The 18,859-nt window shown below is 60.9% G+C and overlaps 1 protein-coding gene across 2 annotated transcripts; it reads left to right on the top strand.

Moving 5' to 3' along the window:
- The first annotated feature begins 4,320 nt into the window (after nucleotides 1-4,320).
- RAPGEF3 (Rap guanine nucleotide exchange factor 3) lies at nucleotides 4,321-17,312 on the top strand. 2 transcript variants are annotated; one of them, XM_058656098.1, is made up of 27 exons: nucleotides 4,321-4,953; nucleotides 7,982-8,035; nucleotides 8,105-8,211; nucleotides 8,293-8,414; nucleotides 8,502-8,670; nucleotides 9,033-9,117; nucleotides 9,242-9,302; nucleotides 9,377-9,453; nucleotides 9,540-9,686; nucleotides 9,852-9,964; nucleotides 10,127-10,215; nucleotides 10,338-10,416; nucleotides 10,972-11,122; nucleotides 11,194-11,276; nucleotides 11,680-11,719; nucleotides 12,167-12,248; nucleotides 12,357-12,503; nucleotides 13,438-13,535; nucleotides 13,763-13,888; nucleotides 13,965-14,146; nucleotides 14,235-14,325; nucleotides 14,417-14,467; nucleotides 15,038-15,125; nucleotides 15,322-15,386; nucleotides 15,516-15,570; nucleotides 15,680-15,732; nucleotides 16,954-17,312. In XM_058656098.1, exons 1-27 carry the CDS (start codon nucleotides 4,873-4,875, stop codon nucleotides 16,969-16,971), a joined length of 2,514 nt encoding a protein of 837 aa, XP_058512081.1. In that variant the 5' UTR covers nucleotides 4,321-4,872; the 3' UTR covers nucleotides 16,972-17,312. The 2 variants fall into 2 exon arrangements, with proteins under 2 accessions (XP_058512081.1, XP_004597930.2); XM_004597873.2 differs by having other exon boundaries at nucleotides 4,323-4,953; nucleotides 15,661-15,732.
- Nucleotides 17,313-18,859: the final 1,547 nt, after the last annotated feature.

Below are 18,859 nucleotides of genomic sequence, written 5' to 3'. Positions count from 1 at the left end.
TTATTTTTATTGCAAAGTCAGATATACAAAGAGGAAGAAAGACAGAGAGAAAGATCTTCCGTCCGTTGATTCACTCCCCAAGTGGCCACAACAGCTGGAGCTGAGCCAATCTGAAGCCAGGAGCCAGGATCCTCTTCTGGGCCTCCCACATGGGTGCAGGGTCCCAAGGCTTTGGGCCGTCCTCCAGTGCTTTCCCAGGTCACAGGCAGGAAGCTGCATGGGAAGCAGGGCCGCCGGGATTAGAACCAGCACCCATATGGTATCCATATGTCATGCAAAGAAAGGACTTTAGCTGCTAGGCCACGGTGCCAGGCCCCAGGAACAGTCTCTTTGGAACACTCCACCAGGTACAGGCCTCAGCTCCACCTTGCGCCTCAACCCCTCCCTACCACTGGTCTGCCCCGTGGCACCTGCCACCCCCCTGAAGCTGATTTGCCTGGAGCATCTCCATGTTTATCCTTCACAAAGCCAAGTGCTGGCAGGTGAGAGGGAGTTGGGGGGCTGCTGCGGTCCCAGGGATTGGGCAGAACTTCACACAGGTACTCAACCAGCTCCAGGGACAGCCTCCTCCAGCTGTGCTGTAGCTGACCTCTGGGGTATGTGTACACAGCGGCTTCCTGGACCCCGAAGCTGTACCTGGTAGGTTTGGTGCCCTTCCCTGGCCAGGCCTGACCCGGAGGGCAAACACAGGCAGCTGACCCTCCGGGTGCAGCCTGGGGATACATTTCCCAGGGCTGGATACTTCCACCCCCAGAGGGCGCTCTCCTCCCAGCCTGGGTGCACCCAGGCAGAAACAGCAGGAGCAGCAGGGGATTGGAGCTCAGAAGCTGACAGGAGGAGCTGGGCCAGCCCTGGCCCTCATGGTCTCTGTGCCCTCCCAAGGTCCTGTCTGGAGGGAGGAAGTGAGCAGAGGGGCTAGCTCCAGAAAGGCAGTCAACCTTCGCTATGGCCCCAGGCCTTCACAAGTGGGGTTGGGGTTTGCTGTGAGGCCAGGCCTGCTTGCCCAGTACCTACCCCTGCCCCAGCCACCGATCTGGGTCCAACCAAAGAGACCCCGGGCAGGATAGGCCTGGGCTCCAATGATGGCAGGACTCTAGCAGGAAATCCTGCAGTGTGGGAAGGCGAGCAGAGGGCTAGGTGAGCACAGAATGGGCCAGGGCAGAGCTGTAGGCATGGCTGAGGAAGGGGAGCACAGCGGGGCAGGCTCAGGTGTTGGGCTGGGGTGTGGGCCAGGATAAGGGCCACGTGGACCTGGGGCTTCCTGAGTGCCAGAGGCAGTGGTGGAAGCAGACTGGGTGTCCCTACAGCTCACTGAGGGCCTGCCTCCGTGGCTGCACACTCAGCCCAGAGTGCCCTGTGCTGTGTCCTCATCCCTGCCGCCCACACCCAGCCGGGGCCTCACAGTGCTGCCATGAGTGGCTAGGGCCTGTTTGTCCCAGGGAAGGTTGGCCATGCCCAAGGACATTCCAGTTCCCCGCCTCTGCCCTCCAACCCCAGGAATGGGTAGGGCGGGGATGGGGGAACTGAACTGGAACCCATACAGAAGAGCAGCCTCACAGCAGGCAGAGCCAAGCAGCATCTGATCAAGCAGGGCCCAGCTGAGCAGCGTCCAGTCAAGGGCCCCAGAGCCTGCGACTCTGTCTCTGATTCCTGTCCATCAGGCCCTGGGACCGGACCTCCCTCATGTTTCTGCCAGATTTCAGGGTTCCCAGGGAAGCCACTTTGTGTGATTGCCCAGGGCCTCAACTTCAGGTCTCTCCTCCACACTCCCCACAACTCCAACAGACTGACACTGAGGGATGTGGAGAACAAAGGAGCCAACAGGGCAGCGTAGGAGACGGGGTGGCAAAAAGGAGAAGGAGGATTGGAAACTGAAGCACACAAACAGAACTAGCAAAAAACCCCGAGAGTATGGACCAGGTAGGCAGCTGTATTCCCCAGTGTAAGCAGGTGTGAACTCAGGGGTACTTGTGTGGTGCACACACAGGGCAGGTGTGGGCTCAGGTGTACGTGCTGTGTGGTGCACACAGGGCAGGTGTGGGCTCAGGTGCACTCACTGTGTGGTGCACACAGGGCAGGTGTGGGCTCAGGTGTACTCACTGTGTGGTGCACACAGGGCAGGTGTGGGGCTCAGGTGTACGTGCTGTGTGGTGCACACAGGGCAGGTGTGGGCTCAGGTGTACGTGCTGTGTGGTGCACACACAGAGCAGGTGTGGGCTCAGGTGTACGTGCTGTGTGGTGCACACAGGGCAGGTGTGGGCTCAGGTGTACTCGCTGTGTGGTGCACACACAGGCAGGTGTGGGCTCAGGTGTACGTGCTGTGTGGTGCACACAGGGCAGGTGTGGGCTCAGGTATACTCGCTGTGTGGTGCACACACGGGCAGGTGTGGGGCTCAGGTGTACGTGCTGTGTGGTGCACACACAGGGCAGGTGTGGGCTCAGGTGCACTCACTGTGTGGTGCACACAGGGCAGGTGTGGGCTCAGGTATACTCGCTGTGTTGTGTAGATCCTGGGTCAAGTGTTAGCTGTGATATTCCACATGAGACTACTGGTGGGCACAGACCATATCCCCTTCTGTTTGACCTCAGGTGTCTCCCTGTGCCTCCACTCCAACACCCACCCTCTTGTGCAACAGGTACTGTTGAGGATATAAAGGTGTATAGGGAACATCACAGGTGGGCACACTGGAGCAGGAACAGTGTGTGGGGTAGAGACTGCCTCAGAGGGTATCTAACTGACCTGGGACCAGGCACCTAGGGTTAAGCCTTTACCCAGGCCATGGTAGGGTTCCTGAAGCTAAGCAAGCCTAGTTTGGCTGGGGAGCAAGGAAGCCACACCTGGCACAGGTGCCAGGCTCTGTGGAATCCCAGGGAGCTGCAGGTGCATTAAAGGGGTTGAACCCTCAGCTGGAGTCTTCACCTCAGAGAACATCCCCCCCAGCCACTCCTTCCACTTCCCAGGGGCCTCGCCCCCATCTTCGGGATGGGATGGGCTTTAAGTGGCTCCCTGGCAGACCGTCTCACAGACTTGAGCTCTGTTGCCTGCTGCTCGCTGCAGCCAGGAGCTGGTGTACCAAGGGTGGTGGAGGACACTGTGTGGTCTGTGCCCTGCACAGGAGCTGCACAGTCTGGACACAGAGACTCAGGAGCAGGGCTCAGGCTCTGCCCCTTCTACTCGTGGGCCCGGGGGTACACTTGGCCACCATGGGGCCTGCCACCAGGACTGCTGGGAGGATTTACACCTGCGAATGCCCATCAGTTCCTCGTTTACCTGTCCTGGTACCCGGCCAACCTCTGAGACCAGGACACAGTGTTTTCATACCTCTGGGACGTGTCCATGTGGCCTGGATGTCATCCTTGAAGACCATGCCCCAGGCCTCTACTCCATCCCCATCAAGCCTTCCCTGACCCCCTGAGAAGGGGCTGGAGAGGTGGGTAGGAGTGACAGGGAGGGCATTCGGGTGGCTGGGTCATGGGCATGGCACACTTTGTGGTTCTGAAGGTTTGCATCCCCGTCCCCTTCAGTCAGAAGTCTAGGGCCACTTGGAGCAGGCAGCCCCAGCTGAGCCCCAGCCCTCTTCCCCATCTACTGTGAGGTGAGTGAGCTTCAGTTATTCACAGGTAAGGTGGATGACATCAATATCTGCTTCCTCAGATTGCAGCAAGCATGGAACATGTGGATGGCTCCAAGCACAGTGGCAGGAACATGGCAGCTCCATGTTCAGCTGTCCCAGCCTCGGTGAGCAGGTGCCAGGGCACCGAGACAGGGGCCTCTGCTGTCCACGGCCAGACACCCACACTCTTTCTGCCCAGGCGGCTATCCCAGCAGCCTCTGTTCCTCCTCTCACACAGTCCACACACCCTCCAATCCCAAAACTGGCCGTGGGTTTGGATCTTGCTCCTCTGCCAGGTGCTTGCCCACCCTGGCCACCTCCAGGACTGCAAGGGGACGTGGGGGACAGGGCCTGCACCTGCGCTAACAAGGGATGGTCCGCATTAGAGTTGGATTCCAACAGCTGCTCAGCAAGCAGGGCAGCTGTGGGCCCAGCTCCTTCCGGGACGGGCCAGGTACTTGCCAAGGTGGAGGCTACAATCCCAAGCCCTCCCCGCAGCCCACCGCGGCTGCACCCGCCCCCTCCTGCCTTGACTTCCCCGCTGTGAACGGGAAGCGTTGGGCCCGCCCCTGCACTGGGGACCCGCAGCCGGGAAGCGGCCCCGGCCCGGATTTCCCCCGGGTGGGGCCACCGTGACTCACCCCCGCCCCGTTTCCTTGTTTGCGTTTCTCCTCCGGGCCACGTGGCGGCCGGGCCAGCACCCCACTCCCACCGCGCCCGGCCGCCCCCTCTCGCGCCCCCTCCCACTTGGGCGGGGCGCCCAGACTCGGAGTTCTGCCCTGGACCGTCACGGCCCCGCCTCGTCCGTAGGACCCCCGCCCGGCTGCCACAGCGTGTTCTCGGGAGAGGTGGCAGGGGTCCCAGTGAGTAGGGTCCAGGGGTGGGCGCGGCGGACGCCCACAGCCCGAAGTGGGACGCAGCCGGGGCTGCCGGGCCTCGGGTGTCGGGCAGTCCTGAGCCTGGGAGACCTGCGGTGCGCAGGCGGTGGCAGAGACTGGGGGAGCCGTCCCGCACCCCTTGCGCGCAGGGGCGGCGCCTCCTCCAGACCCGCCCAGCGCGTGCAAGAGGCGGCTCGGCCGGGCGGGAAGGCCGCCGCGGTCCCTCTGCCCCTGCCCGCGCGGCTTGTTTAAGGTGCTCCCCGCATCCCAGGGGGGCTGGCCAGGTGCGCGCCGCTAGCAGGTGACCCGGCCCCTCAGCGAAGGTGGGCGGTCTCGCTGACCTGCCGCCGGAGGCTCAGCTGCTGGTCGCGGTGCGGAGGATGCGCCGGCCCCGGAGCTGCTCCTACCAGCTGCTGCTGCCGCCGCACGGACGCCCCGGCCGTGTGCAGGGGCTTCGCTGGGTGAGCGAGTGCGTGCGGTGTCTAACCTGCTGGCGGGGAGCAGGGACTGCGACCGGCCGGCCGAGTGCACGTGCCCACAGGGCCATGTTCACTCAGGTGTGGGCAGGGCCAGGTGAGGGTGGGTGAGCTTGGCTCGGCGCCTGGACTCCCATCGTTGGCATGGGATAAGGAGTCCTGCGGGAGTCCTAGTTTTAGGGGCTGGTGTAGATTCTGAGCTGTGTGAAGCTTGCCAGGGTTTGCCAGTGGAAAAGTTCCCTGAAGCCTGAGGAAGGAAGGAGCTGGCCAGAGGGAAAAGAAGGCGGTGGCTGCGGGCAGGCTGAGGGGCCCTGTGGTGGGTCTTGCAAGGCAAACCAGGGGGTAGAGGGAGCTGGCCCACCAACATGGCACGGGATCCCCTTCTGTGTAGGGCACCCCCCACAACACACACCAGGAAGTTGCAGGAAAACTGAGCAGGATGAAGGGTCCCCAGCCCCCTCGCCCTGGTAAGACTGGGAGCCACTGGGCTGGAGCCAGGCCTGCCTCCTTCCTTCTCAAGCTATAATTACTAGTGCATCTCCTGTCCCCTTTCCAGCTGTGGAGGCAAGGCAGGGTGGGGGGAGGTCAGGTGCGGAGGACTGTGAGGTCACAGGCAAGCCTCCTGGGGCCCAGCTTCTGGGAGGGGCTGGAGGAGGCCGCCAGGCTGTCTCCTGGCTGCCAGTGGCCCTTGGAGCTGAAGGGCGCCTGTCTGTGTGGGGAGGTGGGAAGAGTGGGAGAGTGGGCTGCTGAGCTGCCAGGAGCAAGGAGGGGGTGTTGCAGGGAGCTTAGATGCTCAGGGCCAGAAGCAGCTGGCTGCAATGTGTCCAGAAGGTCCCTGAACAAAGGCCGGACTGGGCAGTCCCCAGCGCCTGCCCCCTCACCTCTGAGTGCCATGTGGGGCCCCAACAGGTAGCGTCTGGCCAGCAGTGTCCAGTGCTGGGAAGGCTCTGGCTGTGCCTGCGAGAGCTCAGAGAGGCCAGCAGGCAGCTACATAGGGAAAGGATTCTACTGGAGAGAATGTACCCAGTGTGGCAAAGGCGGAGGTGAATGGGACAGGAATGGGTGGCAGGCAGGGCAAGGTCATGGAGACCTCGTGGAGGACCTGGCTGCTCTCTGCAGGACATGGGGGAAATGACCCCATTCGGCAACCTGCTGGCTCCACCCAGCACCCTACACCTGTGAGTGTGGGGCTGTCACTGTTCCCATTTGACAGATGGGAAAGTGGAGGTACAGGGAAGTGTGACAGGTTTGTGCTGCAAAGCTGGGTCCCAGGCCTGGGTGGTCATAGCCACCATACTGTGCTCACCCAGGGCACCCTGGCCTTTCTCCATTCCCATCCTTCCCCACACAGCCCCACCTGGTGTCTTAAGTCCAACCCCAGACAGCTGGTCTGCAGGGTCCCCTCACCATGTAGTTGTGAGGATGCGCAACAGGGCACGGGGGCAAGGGAGGAGAGGCTGGCTGGCATCTGCTCCTGTACCGGATGAGGGGCAGGTGAGCGGGGAGCTTCCTGCAGCTTCCCAGCTGAGTTGTTGACACTGATGCTGAACCAGCAGGGAGGCTGTCAGCTCCATCCTTGGGTGGTATGGGGGCCATAGGTGCTCCTCGGGTTCCACAGGTGGACCAAGGTCCTGGACGTCCTCCACATGGTCACTATGCGTGTCCTGGCACCACTGGATGCTTGTCAGCTCCCATGGGGTGGGCCCCACGCATAGGTCACTAACCCTGAAGCACAGAGGACTAGAGCAGCACAGGTCACAACCAGGTAGGAGCGTGAGGGACAGGATCTGGCCCTGCAGCTCACTGCTCCCTGCAGACCTGCCCCAACCTAGAAGGTTCTGCAGTTTCACAGACCTAATGTGCCGTGACTTGCTGCTGGCCACGGCTGTGTGCCCCCAGAACACACCTGAGGCCACTGTCCCTTTGCTGTGTGGAGGGAAGAGACGGGCCCACAGGCAGCAGAGGTGTGGGATGGCGTGGCCCCACCGCCCTGTCTTCCTCGGCCCAGGGTCAGTGCAACATAGCATCAGCCAGAACTTGCTTTCCAGGGTCCTGTGTGAGGGAGCAGTGCACTGTGGGTACCTGGACATTTCGACCCGGGCTGCAAGGAGTCATTAGCTCTGGGGCACAGGCCAGGCAGCATTCCTGCCCTTCCTCCTTCCCCTGACTCCTCCTCCTCCTCGTTTCCTGTCCCTGAGTCTCCAGGGCTTTGTGTCTGGCACTGGGCTGGGCCCTGTGACCCCAGCAGGAATACCCTGGAGACACCTAGTGACTTCCGTCCAGCCTCGGGCCAGGCGCCCGTGCACGCCAGCCCAGGCAGTCAGTGGGTTTATGTTTGGAATCAGAGTCCTCCCAGGCGTTTCAGGTAGTGGGTGGGAAGGGAGAGCTGGTGGCAGTGAGCTGGGTGGAAGGAGAGGGGGCAAGTACAGTGGACACTGGTAGGAATTGTCCCCAGGGGCTCAGTCTCTAGGACCCCTCCCCTATGCCTCTGCTTACTGTGAGCCTCAATGAGGGACAATCATGACTGTGCCTGGCTCATGTGTGATCTGTCATCATGACAATGGTGTTTATGATGTGCTCCGACTGGCAGGCAAGGAAAGAAGCGTCCCAGTGGCTCCAGGACTCCCACTGAAGGGACGCTGAGGGAGGGGCTGATTCTCCCTTTTTTGGCAGCCTCCTGGGTCCAGTCACCCTGCACCCCCAAAGCCCACGCGTCAGTCCCATTGGTCTCTTACATGTTGTGCAGGTGCAGAAGCCGAGGAAGGGGGAAGTTGAGGCACCTGTGCACAGTTGCGATTGTGCCTGAGGCCCCAGACCTGGAGCTGGTCTCCAGCTTCTGCTGCTGCTTCTCATGGCTCCTGTGAGCTCTTGGGCTGGCAGCAGGGTGCCCTCAAGGGCTCCCTGTGGGGGCAGGGCTGCTGGGGTCTGGGGAGGCGGTGCCAGGTGGCCACCCAGGGGATGGCATAGCAGAGGGCTGAGGCTGCATAATGACCAGACTGTCCATTGCCCTCAGACGCCGCTCACTGCCAGCGAGGAGTCCCTGGATTTCAGCGGGAGCCTGGAGCAGGTAGGATGTGGTTGGAGGGCACGGGGCCATGGGGAGGCCTGGGCCTAAGCCCACTGTGCTCTCCCCAAGGCCTCCACGGAGCGCGTGCTCAGGGCTGGGAAGCAGCTGTACCGGCACCTCCTGGCTGCCTGTCCAGGCCTCATCCGCGACCGGAAGCATCACCTGAGGCTCTATCGGTGAGGGGGCTCTTCCCACTGCCCACAGGAGGACCTGGGCATGGGCTGGCCACTGTTCCTCTCAATGGCTTTGTCCTCCAGGCAGTGCTGCTCTGGCCGGGAGCTGGTAGATGGGATCCTGACGCTGGGGCTGGCAGTGCACTCGCGTAGCCAGGCCGTGGGCATCTGCCAGGTGCTCCTGGATGAAGGTGCCTTGTACCACGGTGAGCCCCACGGCAGGGGCTGGCTTTACACTGGGGACCCAGACCCACACAGCCTCAATTTCTTCCCCTCCACCTCTCTGTCCCTAGTGAAACATGACTGGGCCTTCCAGGACCGTGATGCCCAATTCTACCGGTTTCCCTGGCTGGAGCTAGAGCCCACAGGGAGCCCCGGGGCAGAAGAGGAGCTGGTGGAGGCCATGGCTCTGCTGGCACAGCGAGGGCCTGACGCTCTGCTCACCATGGCCCTTCGCAAGCCGTGAGTCGGGGAGCCCACCTTGCTAGCCAGCGGGATGAGCTGAGTGGAGCAGCAGGCCGGATCCTAGGCCTTGATGGGCAGGCACAACCCGAGTGGGTGGGCTTTGAAACCCTGGGCAGGTCTGGGTTCCAGTTCCAGCTAGGCCAGGTTCCACCTCTGTGGAGTAGGCGGGGACAGCGGTACCCGCCTCACTAGGCTGCTGTGAGGGCTGTGTGTGGGAGGCAATACATGCCAGCACCTGGCCTGGTGTCCAGCACCTGCCACTCTCCATAAAGGTCAGCAGAGGCACCGGCTGGCCCTGGGCCTGCCTGCATTCCTTCCCAGCCCGCACTTTAGCGCTGGCTTCCTGTGCTGTGCCACAGCCCCAGTCAGCGCACACATGAGGAGCTAGAACTCATCTTCGAGGAGCTGCTGCATATCAAGGCTGTGGCGCACCTGTCCAACTCGGTCAGTCCCACTGCCTGCCCTCCACACATCCTCTCAACTGCCTCGGGCTGCTGCACTCTGGGAACAGCAGCATCCCCTCACGTTCCCCCACCCCATCACTGCTCACTGCCTTCTTTGGCTGCAGGTGAAGCGGGAGCTGGCAGCAGTTCTGCTCTTTGAGCCGCACAGCAAGGCCGGGACTGTGTGTAAGTGGGACTGGGCCCTGGGGCCCCGAGCAAGGTGTGTTGGGGGGGGAGTGTCTGACTCCTGCCTCGCTCAGTGTTCAGCCAGGGCGACAAGGGCACATCGTGGTACATTATCTGGAAGGGGTCTGTCAACGTGGTCACTCACGGCAAGGTGAGCCCCCAGCCCTAAGGCTGTCGCCCCTTCCCCCACCTCCCCTGTCACCTGGAGGGCAGGCTGTAACTGGGTCCCTACTGCAGGGACTGGTGACAACCCTGCATGAGGGAGATGACTTTGGGCAGTTGGCCTTGGTGAATGATGCGCCCCGGGCGGCCACCATCATCCTGCGAGAGGACAGCTGTCACTTCCTGCGTGTGGATAAGCAGGACTTTAACCGTATCATCAAGGTGCCTCATTGGGGATCCGAGGAGTCGTGGGGGCTGGAGCGGGAACTGCACCTGGAGTGGGGGGACCGGGGCAGGTTGCTCAGGTGGGGCTTGGTGCTGGGAGGGAAGAGCTCAGGGACCTGGCCAGCCAGGGCAGCTGGGGCTCAGAGCGGGTCTGTCCCCCAGGACGTGGAAGCCAAGACCATGAGGCTGGAAGAGCATGGCAAGGTGGTGCTGGTGTTAGAGAGGGCCTCCCAGGGCGCCAGCCCTGCCTGTCCCCCGACGCCAGGCAGGACGCGGTAGGAGGCAGCTCCCCACCCCTGGGTCAGCCTCAGGCCACCCTGGGCAGGGTTGGTGGACCAGGCTGGTAAACTTGGAGCGGGAGTGGCATGATTGACGGCTGGTGTCTGCTGGGGAGTAGGGGTGGGGCACAGTCAGTTCAGGGTCCACCTTTGCCCCAGGTACACAGTGATGTCTGGCACCCCAGAAAAGATCCTGGAGCTCCTGCTGGAGGCCATGCGGCCCGATTCCAGCTCCCATGACCCCACAGGTAGGGGTGGCAGTCGCACTGTGTGTTCAGCACAGTGTAGGGGTCAGGACCTCAGCTGGGTCTTTGGGAAGGTTGTCCTGCTCACAGCACTGACCTCTGAAGCCTCCAACCCCCCCCCCAAGAGACCTTCCTCAGTGACTTCCTGCTGACCCACAGCGTCTTCATGCCCAGTGCACAGCTCTGCCCTGCACTGTTGCACCAATATCCTTCCTACCTGTGGAGGGGGCATGGGGCACCCCGTGAGTGTGTGACAGAGAGACTGCGTGAGACTTCTGAGTGTCTGTAAGAAACTGTTAACTGTGCATGACTTGTGTGAGAAAACGAGTGTGTTGAGAGTATGTGAGTGTGTGGCAAAATGTGTATGAGAAAGAATGCATGTGAGAGGCTGAGAGCTGTGACAAAATGGGAGGGACTGTGAGTGAAAAACTAGTGTGAGAGTGTGTGAGAGAGACTGAGAGTGTGAGAGAGACTGAGAGTGTGAGAGACTAGGAAAGTGTAACAGAAAGCGGGAGACTGAGAGTGTGAGAGACTAGGAAAGTGTAACAGAAAGCGGGAGACTGAGAGTGTGACAGAATGTATGTGAAAAGGAAGTGAGAACCTGAGGAAGCTGTGTGACAGAATGTGTGAGAGACTATGAGAGATGGTGTGTGAGAGAGATTGTGAGAGTGTGTTAGTGTGAGAGAGAGCTGCCTGCTTCCCTAGCTGTGCTGTGCCCTGGACCCTCTGCTGTGTGTCTTATTCCTTGACCGACGCCACCTTCCACGCGCAGCCTGCAGGTGGCAGTGAGCAGGAGCGCAGTTCGTATGTGTGCAACAAGAGGCAGCAGATCGTGCGGCTGGTCAACCAGTGGGTGGCCCTGTATGGCCCCATGCTGCATGCGGACCCTGCGGCCTCCAACTTCCTCCAGGTGCCTGGGCGTGAAGGGTGCAGCTGGGCCCCCCGAGACTGCAGCCAGCTCAGCACCTCTGCTCTTCACAGGGTTTCTCTGAGCTAGTGAGTGGGGATGTCCAGCTGAGCGGCCTGCTGAAGGGACAGTGGCCAGAAAGGAGGCGACTCCACAGGTGACCCCTGACTCACCCTGGCCCATAGCACCGGGACCAGCTGAGTCCTGGCCACACCCCTCCTAACCCATGCTTCTTGTCCATGTCCCTGGACGCCCCTGCTGTCCTCATGTCCACCATCCAGCATGTTTATTGCTGGAAGCTCTTGGTGCCAGGGCATGCCAGCCCCATCTGATGAGTTGCTGAGGTCATTACTGCCTTCTCAGACATTCCCACTGAGGCTAGGCATGGGGTCAAGGGTCCAGAACCCACCTGAACCCACCTCTCCCTTCCCTCCCCTGCTGTGCCTGGTCTCTTGTCTATCCTGGGCTCAGGAAAGTGGGCAGCATGGGGTCTAGGACCCCCAGACTTGCTGCTGCTGGGAGCCAGCTTCCTCTTGACGCCCGCTCTCCTGCTCCCCCAGGCTGGAAAATGGCTGTGGGAATGCCTCTCCTCAGTTGAAGGTACCAGCTGGGACTGGCATGGGCTCTGCTGGGGGCCTGGCTGTGCGCCACACATACCTAAGCATTTGACTCAGCCCAGACCCTCGTTCAGAGGCTTGGCCTGACTAGATTCTTCGTCTAGTCTCAATCTCAAAGCTGCGGGCCCCTCTGCAGGTCCCCTGCTCCAGCTGGCTTCTTGCACATCTTCAGGTGCAGCCCTGACTAATTCGGGCTGAGGAGGGGGAGGGTGGAGGCTCACAGGTAGATGTTCTGGCCAGTGAGAAGGGAGCAGAGCAGGGGAAATCCTGGGGCAGAGGCACAGGTGCCAGCAAGGAGCAGCAGAGAGGGGACCTCTTACCAGGCCACAGAGCAGAGCTGGCATGCGGGAGGGGGACTCGGGTACCCAGGGGGTGCTCAGCCCCTCCCCTAGGCTGCTATCTGCCCAGCCTTGCTTCCTTTTCCCCTCAGGCCTGGAATGCACCTGTTTGGCTCCCCAGCCACGAAGAACCCCTGCCCAGCAGCAACTGTGCCATCCGAGCAGGGGACAAAGGTGAGTGGCTGGCCAAGCAGGCCCTGTGCACACTGGGGACCCCCGTGCACTTCTTCTGGGTGGGGAGACCAGGCAGCGCCTCTAGCTCACTGTCGTCCTCCTCTGTAGTGTCCTACGAAATCTACCGGCCCGACCATTCGGGGCTGACCCTTCAGCTGCCCGTGACGGCCTCGGTGCGGGAGGTGCTGGCGGCCCTGGCTCAGGCAGATGGCAGAACCAGTGGTCAGGTGCTGGTGAAGGTCAACTCTGCAGGCGGTGAGCTGTGGGGGTGGATCCTGGGGAGGAGTCACCCTGGGCCTGCATCACTTCTGGAGGGGGCACAGCCTGCGGGTCACACCCCTCCCAGCAGAGGCACAGCAACCCTTTGACTCTGGAGGCTGCTAAGAGGTTTGTGGATAGGCAGCCAGGACATCTGGGCATGCCTCATGGGGTTGAGTCGCTGCTCACCTGGGCATGCAGCAGGCACTTCTGCGACCTGCTGAATGTCGGGGGCTAGAGAAGGGGCTGCTCTGGCTGCTGGGTGGGACAGTGAACCAAGGACTCGGCACACAGGCCTGGCGCAAAGCCGGGGCATGCTGTGGCTGTATGAGGGATGTTGCCACCTGGACAGAGCCCAGTCTTGGCTGGCAGTCTGGTGAGAGCTACGGAGGGGCGGGGCATAGAAGCCACCTGTGCCCCGCCCCAGGAAGCATTGCCCCCTGGTGGCCGCCTGGTGAGTTGCGGTTGCCCAGGATGGTTTCATTGAGGTTCTCAGAGGTGCCTACCTTCAGACCACAATGATGGGCAGCTGTCAGGAGCCTATATTTTGCTGCAGTCCCATGAGCATGGGTATTTTTAGCTCTTATACACGTGTTGCTACACTGCTGTGACACCAGTGTCAGGCTGTATACATGACAGAAATGCAAAGCAGCTCACTTTCTTTGACTCTGGCCTGGGAACACAGGCCCGTCCATGGCAGTGCAAAGGGGCAGGGTTGATGGACAGCAACACTGGGGTGTCCTCAGGCTTCCCATGTGTGTCAGGGACTCAGAGACACAGCACACATGTGTTCAGGTGCGTCTTCTGGCACCACCCTAGACACTGATGCTCAGAGGGACAAGGTCTCCCTACTGCTGAGATCCCCCTTCCTGCCTAGGTGGTATGTGGCTGGGCCCCTGACCGCCCAGTGCAGCCCTCGTTCTCTGTGCAGATGCCGTGGGCCTGCAGCCAGAAGCCCGTGGTGTGGCCACATCTTTGGGACTCAATGAGCGGCTCTTTGTGGCTAACCCGCAGCAGGTGCATGAGTTGGTAAGGCCAGGCAGAGATGGGGATGGCTGCCAAGGGGCCCCAACTGGGGAAGCATCCAGGGCTGTCAGATTGCCTGGGTGAACAGACTCCTGGAGAGGCGGTCGGCCCCACATCGGGACACTGTCAGGAAGACCCCAACAGCCCCTGTACCCCTGCAGCATGCCCTCATGGCCCCCAGGCCCTGCCCTGAATCCCACAGGCACCCACACATGTGTTCCCATTTGCAGACCCCACACCCTGAGCAGCTGGGGCCCACAGTGGGCTCAGCTGAGGCACTGGAGCTGGTGAGCGCCAAGGACCTGGCAGGGCAGCTAACGGAGCAGGACAGGGATCTCTTCCACAGCATCCACCAGGTATGGGTCACAGGGACCATGGGGGAGGGGACAAACCCCCTGCCCCAGGCAGCTCTTACCTCACTTCCCCTGCCAGGTGGAGCTGATCCACTACGTGCTGGGTCCCCAGCACCTGCGCAATGTCACCACCGCCAACCTGGAGCGTTTCATGCGCCGCTTCAACCAGCTGCAGTACTGGGTGGCCACAGAGCTGTGCCTCTGCCCCTTGCCTGGCCCGCGGGCCCAGCTGCTCAGGAAGTTCATCAAGCTGGCCGCCCAGTGAGTCCTGGACTGTGGTTGTGGCACTGCTCCCCCTGCCCCCGTCTGGCTCAGGTACCACACTGAGCTCTTTCTCCTCTGCTCACAGCCTGAAGGAGCAGAAGAATCTCAACTCATTCTTTGCCATCATGTTTGGTCTCAGCAACTCAGCCATCACCCGCCTGGCCCGCACCTGGGAGGTAGGGTCACCTACCAGGTCCTGGGCCCCAGGGAGGCAGGGCGGGGCAGCTGTTGGAGGCCACAGCTCCTATCCATTTCACTGTCTTCCAGCGGCTGCCCCAGAAGGTCCGGAAGCTGCACTCAGCCCTCGAGAGGTTGCTGGTAAGTGTTGGCCCACCTCTAGCCCATAGCCCGGGGGTGGGTTACCAGGGTGTCTGCATGTGTACCAGGCTGGGAGGAGCGGGACACAGGCCTCTGGGATGGGGCATGATGTTACACACTAAGCTGTGTGTGGATGTGGACAGGACATGTGGTAGTGCAGTGCCCACCCCGAGTGTGTGTGGACAGGACACGTGGTGGTGTAGTACCTACCCTGAGTGTGTGTTAGTGAGACACATGGTACAATACCCACCCTGAGTGTGTGTGTTATAGGACACGTGGTGGTATAATGCCCACCCTGGGTGTACAGAGAAGGACTGAGACAGAGGCCCAGAGATCCGGGGAGAGCCAATAAAAGGATTTCCCAGAAACCCTCACCTATGACCTCCCGCTGTGGGGCTTGCTGGGTGCTGGTGGGAGACCAGGAAGTCATGGCATCAGCCCCTCACCCTGTGCAAGCCCCAGCGGTGTGACCTGGGACAGCCTGCCCCTGAGGCCATCCTTGTGGCTGAGAAAGGAGTGTGTTCCTGGGCCTTTCAAGGGCAGGACCCCATTGTGGTCCCTCTCCCACAGGACCCGTCCTGGAACCACAGGGCCTATCGTGTGGCTCTCGCCAAACTCTCCCCTCCAGTCATCCCCTTCATGCCTCTCCTTCTCAAAGGTAAGGCTGGGCACCTCCCCCGCCCCTGGCCCCTGCCTGCTACCCACCCAGCAAGTAGTGTAGAAGGCAAGGCCAGAGGAGATCTGCGAGGGCCTCATGAGGTTTGGGCTTGGGGCCTGGCTCACTCTAGAGGTCACAGCAGCCCATGTGGGAGCAGGGACCAGGGAGGGGGCACTGAGAGCAGACCCCCTTGTAGATATGACCTTTATCCACGAGGGAAACCGCACGCTCGTGGAGAACCTCATCAACTTCGAGAAGATGGTGAGCATGGAATCCTCCCTGACCTGGGGGCTGCAGAGCCTCAGTGCTCCTTCCAGCCCCTCTTGGAGCCTCTAATCACCGCAGCCTCAGGCAGGGCGGGGCCGGTGCTCACTCCCTTCTTGCCCACAGCGGATGTTGGCCCGAGCCGTGCGGGTGCTGCACCACTGCCAAGGCCCCAGCCATGGTGAGAAGACGGGCCCTTGGGCAGAGCCCCGCACCGCCCCGGGATGCCCTGGCTCAGCTGATCGCTGACTCCCACCTCTCACCCACCCAGCGCCCCTCTCCCCACTCAGGACCCGAGCTGCCCACATACACGAGGACAGCCAGGCATCGCGGATCTCCACATGTAAGTAAAGTGGGTGCTACTATGCCTGCATGTGCACGCCCTGTCCGCACCTCTGCTCCCCAGCCCTCGGCCAACACACGGCCCTCGAGCCCAGTGCCCAGAGTAGGCTCCCCTGCTGCTGCTACACAGCCTCCCCAGCCCGCCTGGTTTTAAGTCCAGTGTAGTGTTCACTCTGGGTTTTTTAGGATGGACCCATTTAAAGTCAGACACACAGTGTGAAGAAAGAGAAGGAGATCTTCTGTCTGCAAGGTTTACTCCCAAATAGCGACACCAGCCCAGGCTGGGCCAGGTGCCAGGAGTTCTATCCATCCAGGTCACCCTCGTGGGTGCAGGAGCCCACACACTTGAGCCCTCACTCACTACTGCCTCCCAGGGGCTGCATTAGGGGGCAACTGTAGTGTGTGCTCAAGCCTGAGTGTGGGCACCCACAGCCGGCCCGACCTGGAGCTGTATGACATGGCTGCTAGCGTCCCCTGCCCTCTGTGTCTGCATCTGTCCCGCTGGTGCTGTGCAGCTGTCGCCTGCCTGGGCAGGAGGGGTGGCAGTGATTGCACTTGCTCCTCTTAGCCCAGCGGACTGCTCCCTGAATTTTGATTGGCTCATTTTTGGTTTATTGAAATAACTAATTGCTCATACATACCCCTCCTCTATAAAAACCCTGCAACTGTATTCAGAGTTGTAGGACAACAAGCTTTGTTCCTTTTCAGCTCTTTCTGGCCCTAGTAAGGGGCTTGATGTTATTTGAAGTCCCAGAGATCTGCTTTCTTCAGATCCAGCCTTTTTTTATTTAAGATTTATTTATTTTACTTGAAAGGCAAAGTTACAGAGGGAGAGAAAAAGAAAGAGGCTGTCATCTGCGGATTCGTTCCCCAAATGGCCACAATGACCAGGGTTGGGCCAGGCTAAAGCCAGAAGCCAGGAGCTTCGTCCTGGTCTCCCACGTGGGTGCAGGGACCCAAGCACTTGAGCCATCTTCTACTGTCTTCCCATGTACCTCTCCCGGACGCTGGATCGGAGATGGAGCAGCCAGGACCTAAACTGGTGCCCAGATGGGATGCCGGCATTGCGCGTAACTGCTTAATGCTCTGTGCCACAGTGCCAACCTCCAGGCCTGTCTGTTGTGGGGTAGGGGAGATCAGAGGCGGTGGGTGGGGAGCTGTGTGACAAGTGTCAGCTGAGGGGCAATGCTGTGGCACCTTGCTGACCCCTCTTGTCCACCAGGCTCGGAGCAGTCCCTGAGCACACGGAATCCAGCCAGCGCCTGGGCAGACGTCCAACAGCTAAAGGTCATCGACAACCAACGGGAGCTGTCCCGCCTGTCACGGGAGCTGGAGCCGTAACGAGGGCTGCAGCAGGCACTTCCCCTAGGAGAATGACTGGGCGGAGGGGCCCTCTGCTGGGCAGGGGACCAGAGTGGGCTGGACTGGACTGGAGGTCCTGGGCGTGGGCAGCATGGAGCTGCTGTGCTCTGGAATGACTAAAGAGGACTTGGAAGTGGAGCTGGCAGAGCGAGCCCAGGGGGCATGGCCAGGACTATCCAATAGAGCTGTGCACAGCAGGTGTGCCCCAGGCCCCGCCTCTGCTCTGTTGTGTGAGTGCTTGGTGTGTGACCTGTGGCGTCCTGGAGGTGTGGGCAGGGCCTTGTGGGAGGGGTAATCCCTGAAGGTTTGTGTTGTTTTTCTGAGGACAGCTGTGTGTACCTGCACGCGTGGCTGAGAGGACCAGGCCCTGCCCTCTGGGACCCAGCAGCCAGAAACAGCCGGTGGCTGGGCCATACACAGTCTCCCCAGGGGCAACAGAGTCCAGGACCCCTGCCAGCCACCCTTCCCATCCTTCCCCCAGCAGTCTGCTGCCTCCCTGAGTGGGAGAGGGGAAGAGTGCTTTGGAAGTCCCAGAGGCCTTTGTTCCTTCTAGACCCAGGCTGGCATCCTCTGACCCAGGGTGGACCAGGCCTCAGGGACACAGCTTCCCATGCCCCTCCCCAGGCTTCTGTGTAGCACCTGTGTCCTTCAGAGCTCTTGGCTGCCGGGCACCTCTCACACCTTGAGTGGCCCTATAGGGCCCAGCTGCTTTGGCTTCCTGTGTGGGTCCCTCCTGAGGCTCAGGGGAGACTGCCCCAGGAGCTCAGTGCCGAGGACTGAACCTTCCGGATCCCCAAACCCCCGTTCCAGGAGGCCCAGCTCGGTGTGGAAGGAGGAAAAGCTAAGGATGTATGTGTGCACACATGGGTGTGAGTTGTGCTTGAGTGGGTATGCACCTTTATATGCTGCATGTGCATGTCATGTGTGTGCATGCACGGTTATATGTCTGCTCACATGTCACATGTGTGTACAAAGAACTTCACTCAGCCTCCCCCTACTTTCCCCTGCTCTGTGCAGGCAGGAACCTTGGGGTACACTCCAGGAAGGGCTGAGTAGGGACTAGGGGTCCTGGCTCTCTCACCCAGCACCATTTGAGGTTGGGGGACACCTGCCTTTGTGCCCAGCAGCCCCAGACCCCACCTTGCCTGAGTAGCAGAGAACATTGTTTCTCTTGTACTGCTGCTGCTGCTGGGTCCCTGTGGCAAACAGCTGAGCTCTCCTCCCTCCACGCTCAATGTCACAGCTCTCTTCTCTCCTGTCCTCTCTCCTCACTTCTCTTTCAAAGAAGACTGTTATTCATCTGAAAGGCAGAGGGTTGAGGGCAAAACACATGATGTCGTCCATCTGCTGGTTCACTCCTCCAAATGGTTGCAGCAGCCAGGAGCTACATTCACGGGACCCAAACGCTAGGACCATCATTTACTGCCTTCCAGTGCACTGACAGGGAGCTGCATGGCAATTGCAGCAGCTGGGGCTGGAACCTGTGCTTGCCATGCTGATGCCCTCACAGCCTTCCCATCTCAAGTACATTGAAGCTAAGACACGTCTGGTGACAGCGCAGCCAGCCCCTGTGCTAAGCCCCAGCTGCTCTGGCAGAGCCAGAGAAGGGGGTACCCCCCTCCCTCTCCCCTTTTGAAAACAAAAGAGCATCATTTAGCTCTAGGCAGGAGTTTCAGGTCACCTGCTGGCTACCCTGAGGGCCTCATAATGGAGGCCTAGGGGAGGAGGTAGAGGGCTTTTGGAGGGGGAATGCTGGAGGGATGGGG

The sequence above is a fragment of the Ochotona princeps genome, chromosome 27, assembly GCF_030435755.1.
Source record: "Ochotona princeps isolate mOchPri1 chromosome 27, mOchPri1.hap1, whole genome shotgun sequence".
NCBI lineage: Eukaryota > Metazoa > Chordata > Mammalia > Lagomorpha > Ochotonidae > Ochotona > Ochotona princeps.
The sequence above is the reverse complement of the archived record's forward strand: the minus strand, read 5'-3'. Positions and strand labels throughout refer to the sequence as shown.

Bases quoted from the DNA above. Each gene is read 5' to 3' on its own strand.
- RAPGEF3 (XM_004597873.2), top strand. From the start codon at position 4,873: ATGCGCCGGCCCCGGAGCTGCTCCTACCAGCTGCTGCTGCCGCCGCAC. The intron at 14,147-14,234 runs GTGAGTCCTGGA...CTCTGCTCACAG, and splicing joins TTCATCAAGCTGGCCGCCCA to CCTGAAGGAGCAGAAGAATC. The intron at 14,326-14,416 runs GTAGGGTCACCT...ACTGTCTTCCAG, and splicing joins GCCTGGCCCGCACCTGGGAG to CGGCTGCCCCAGAAGGTCCG.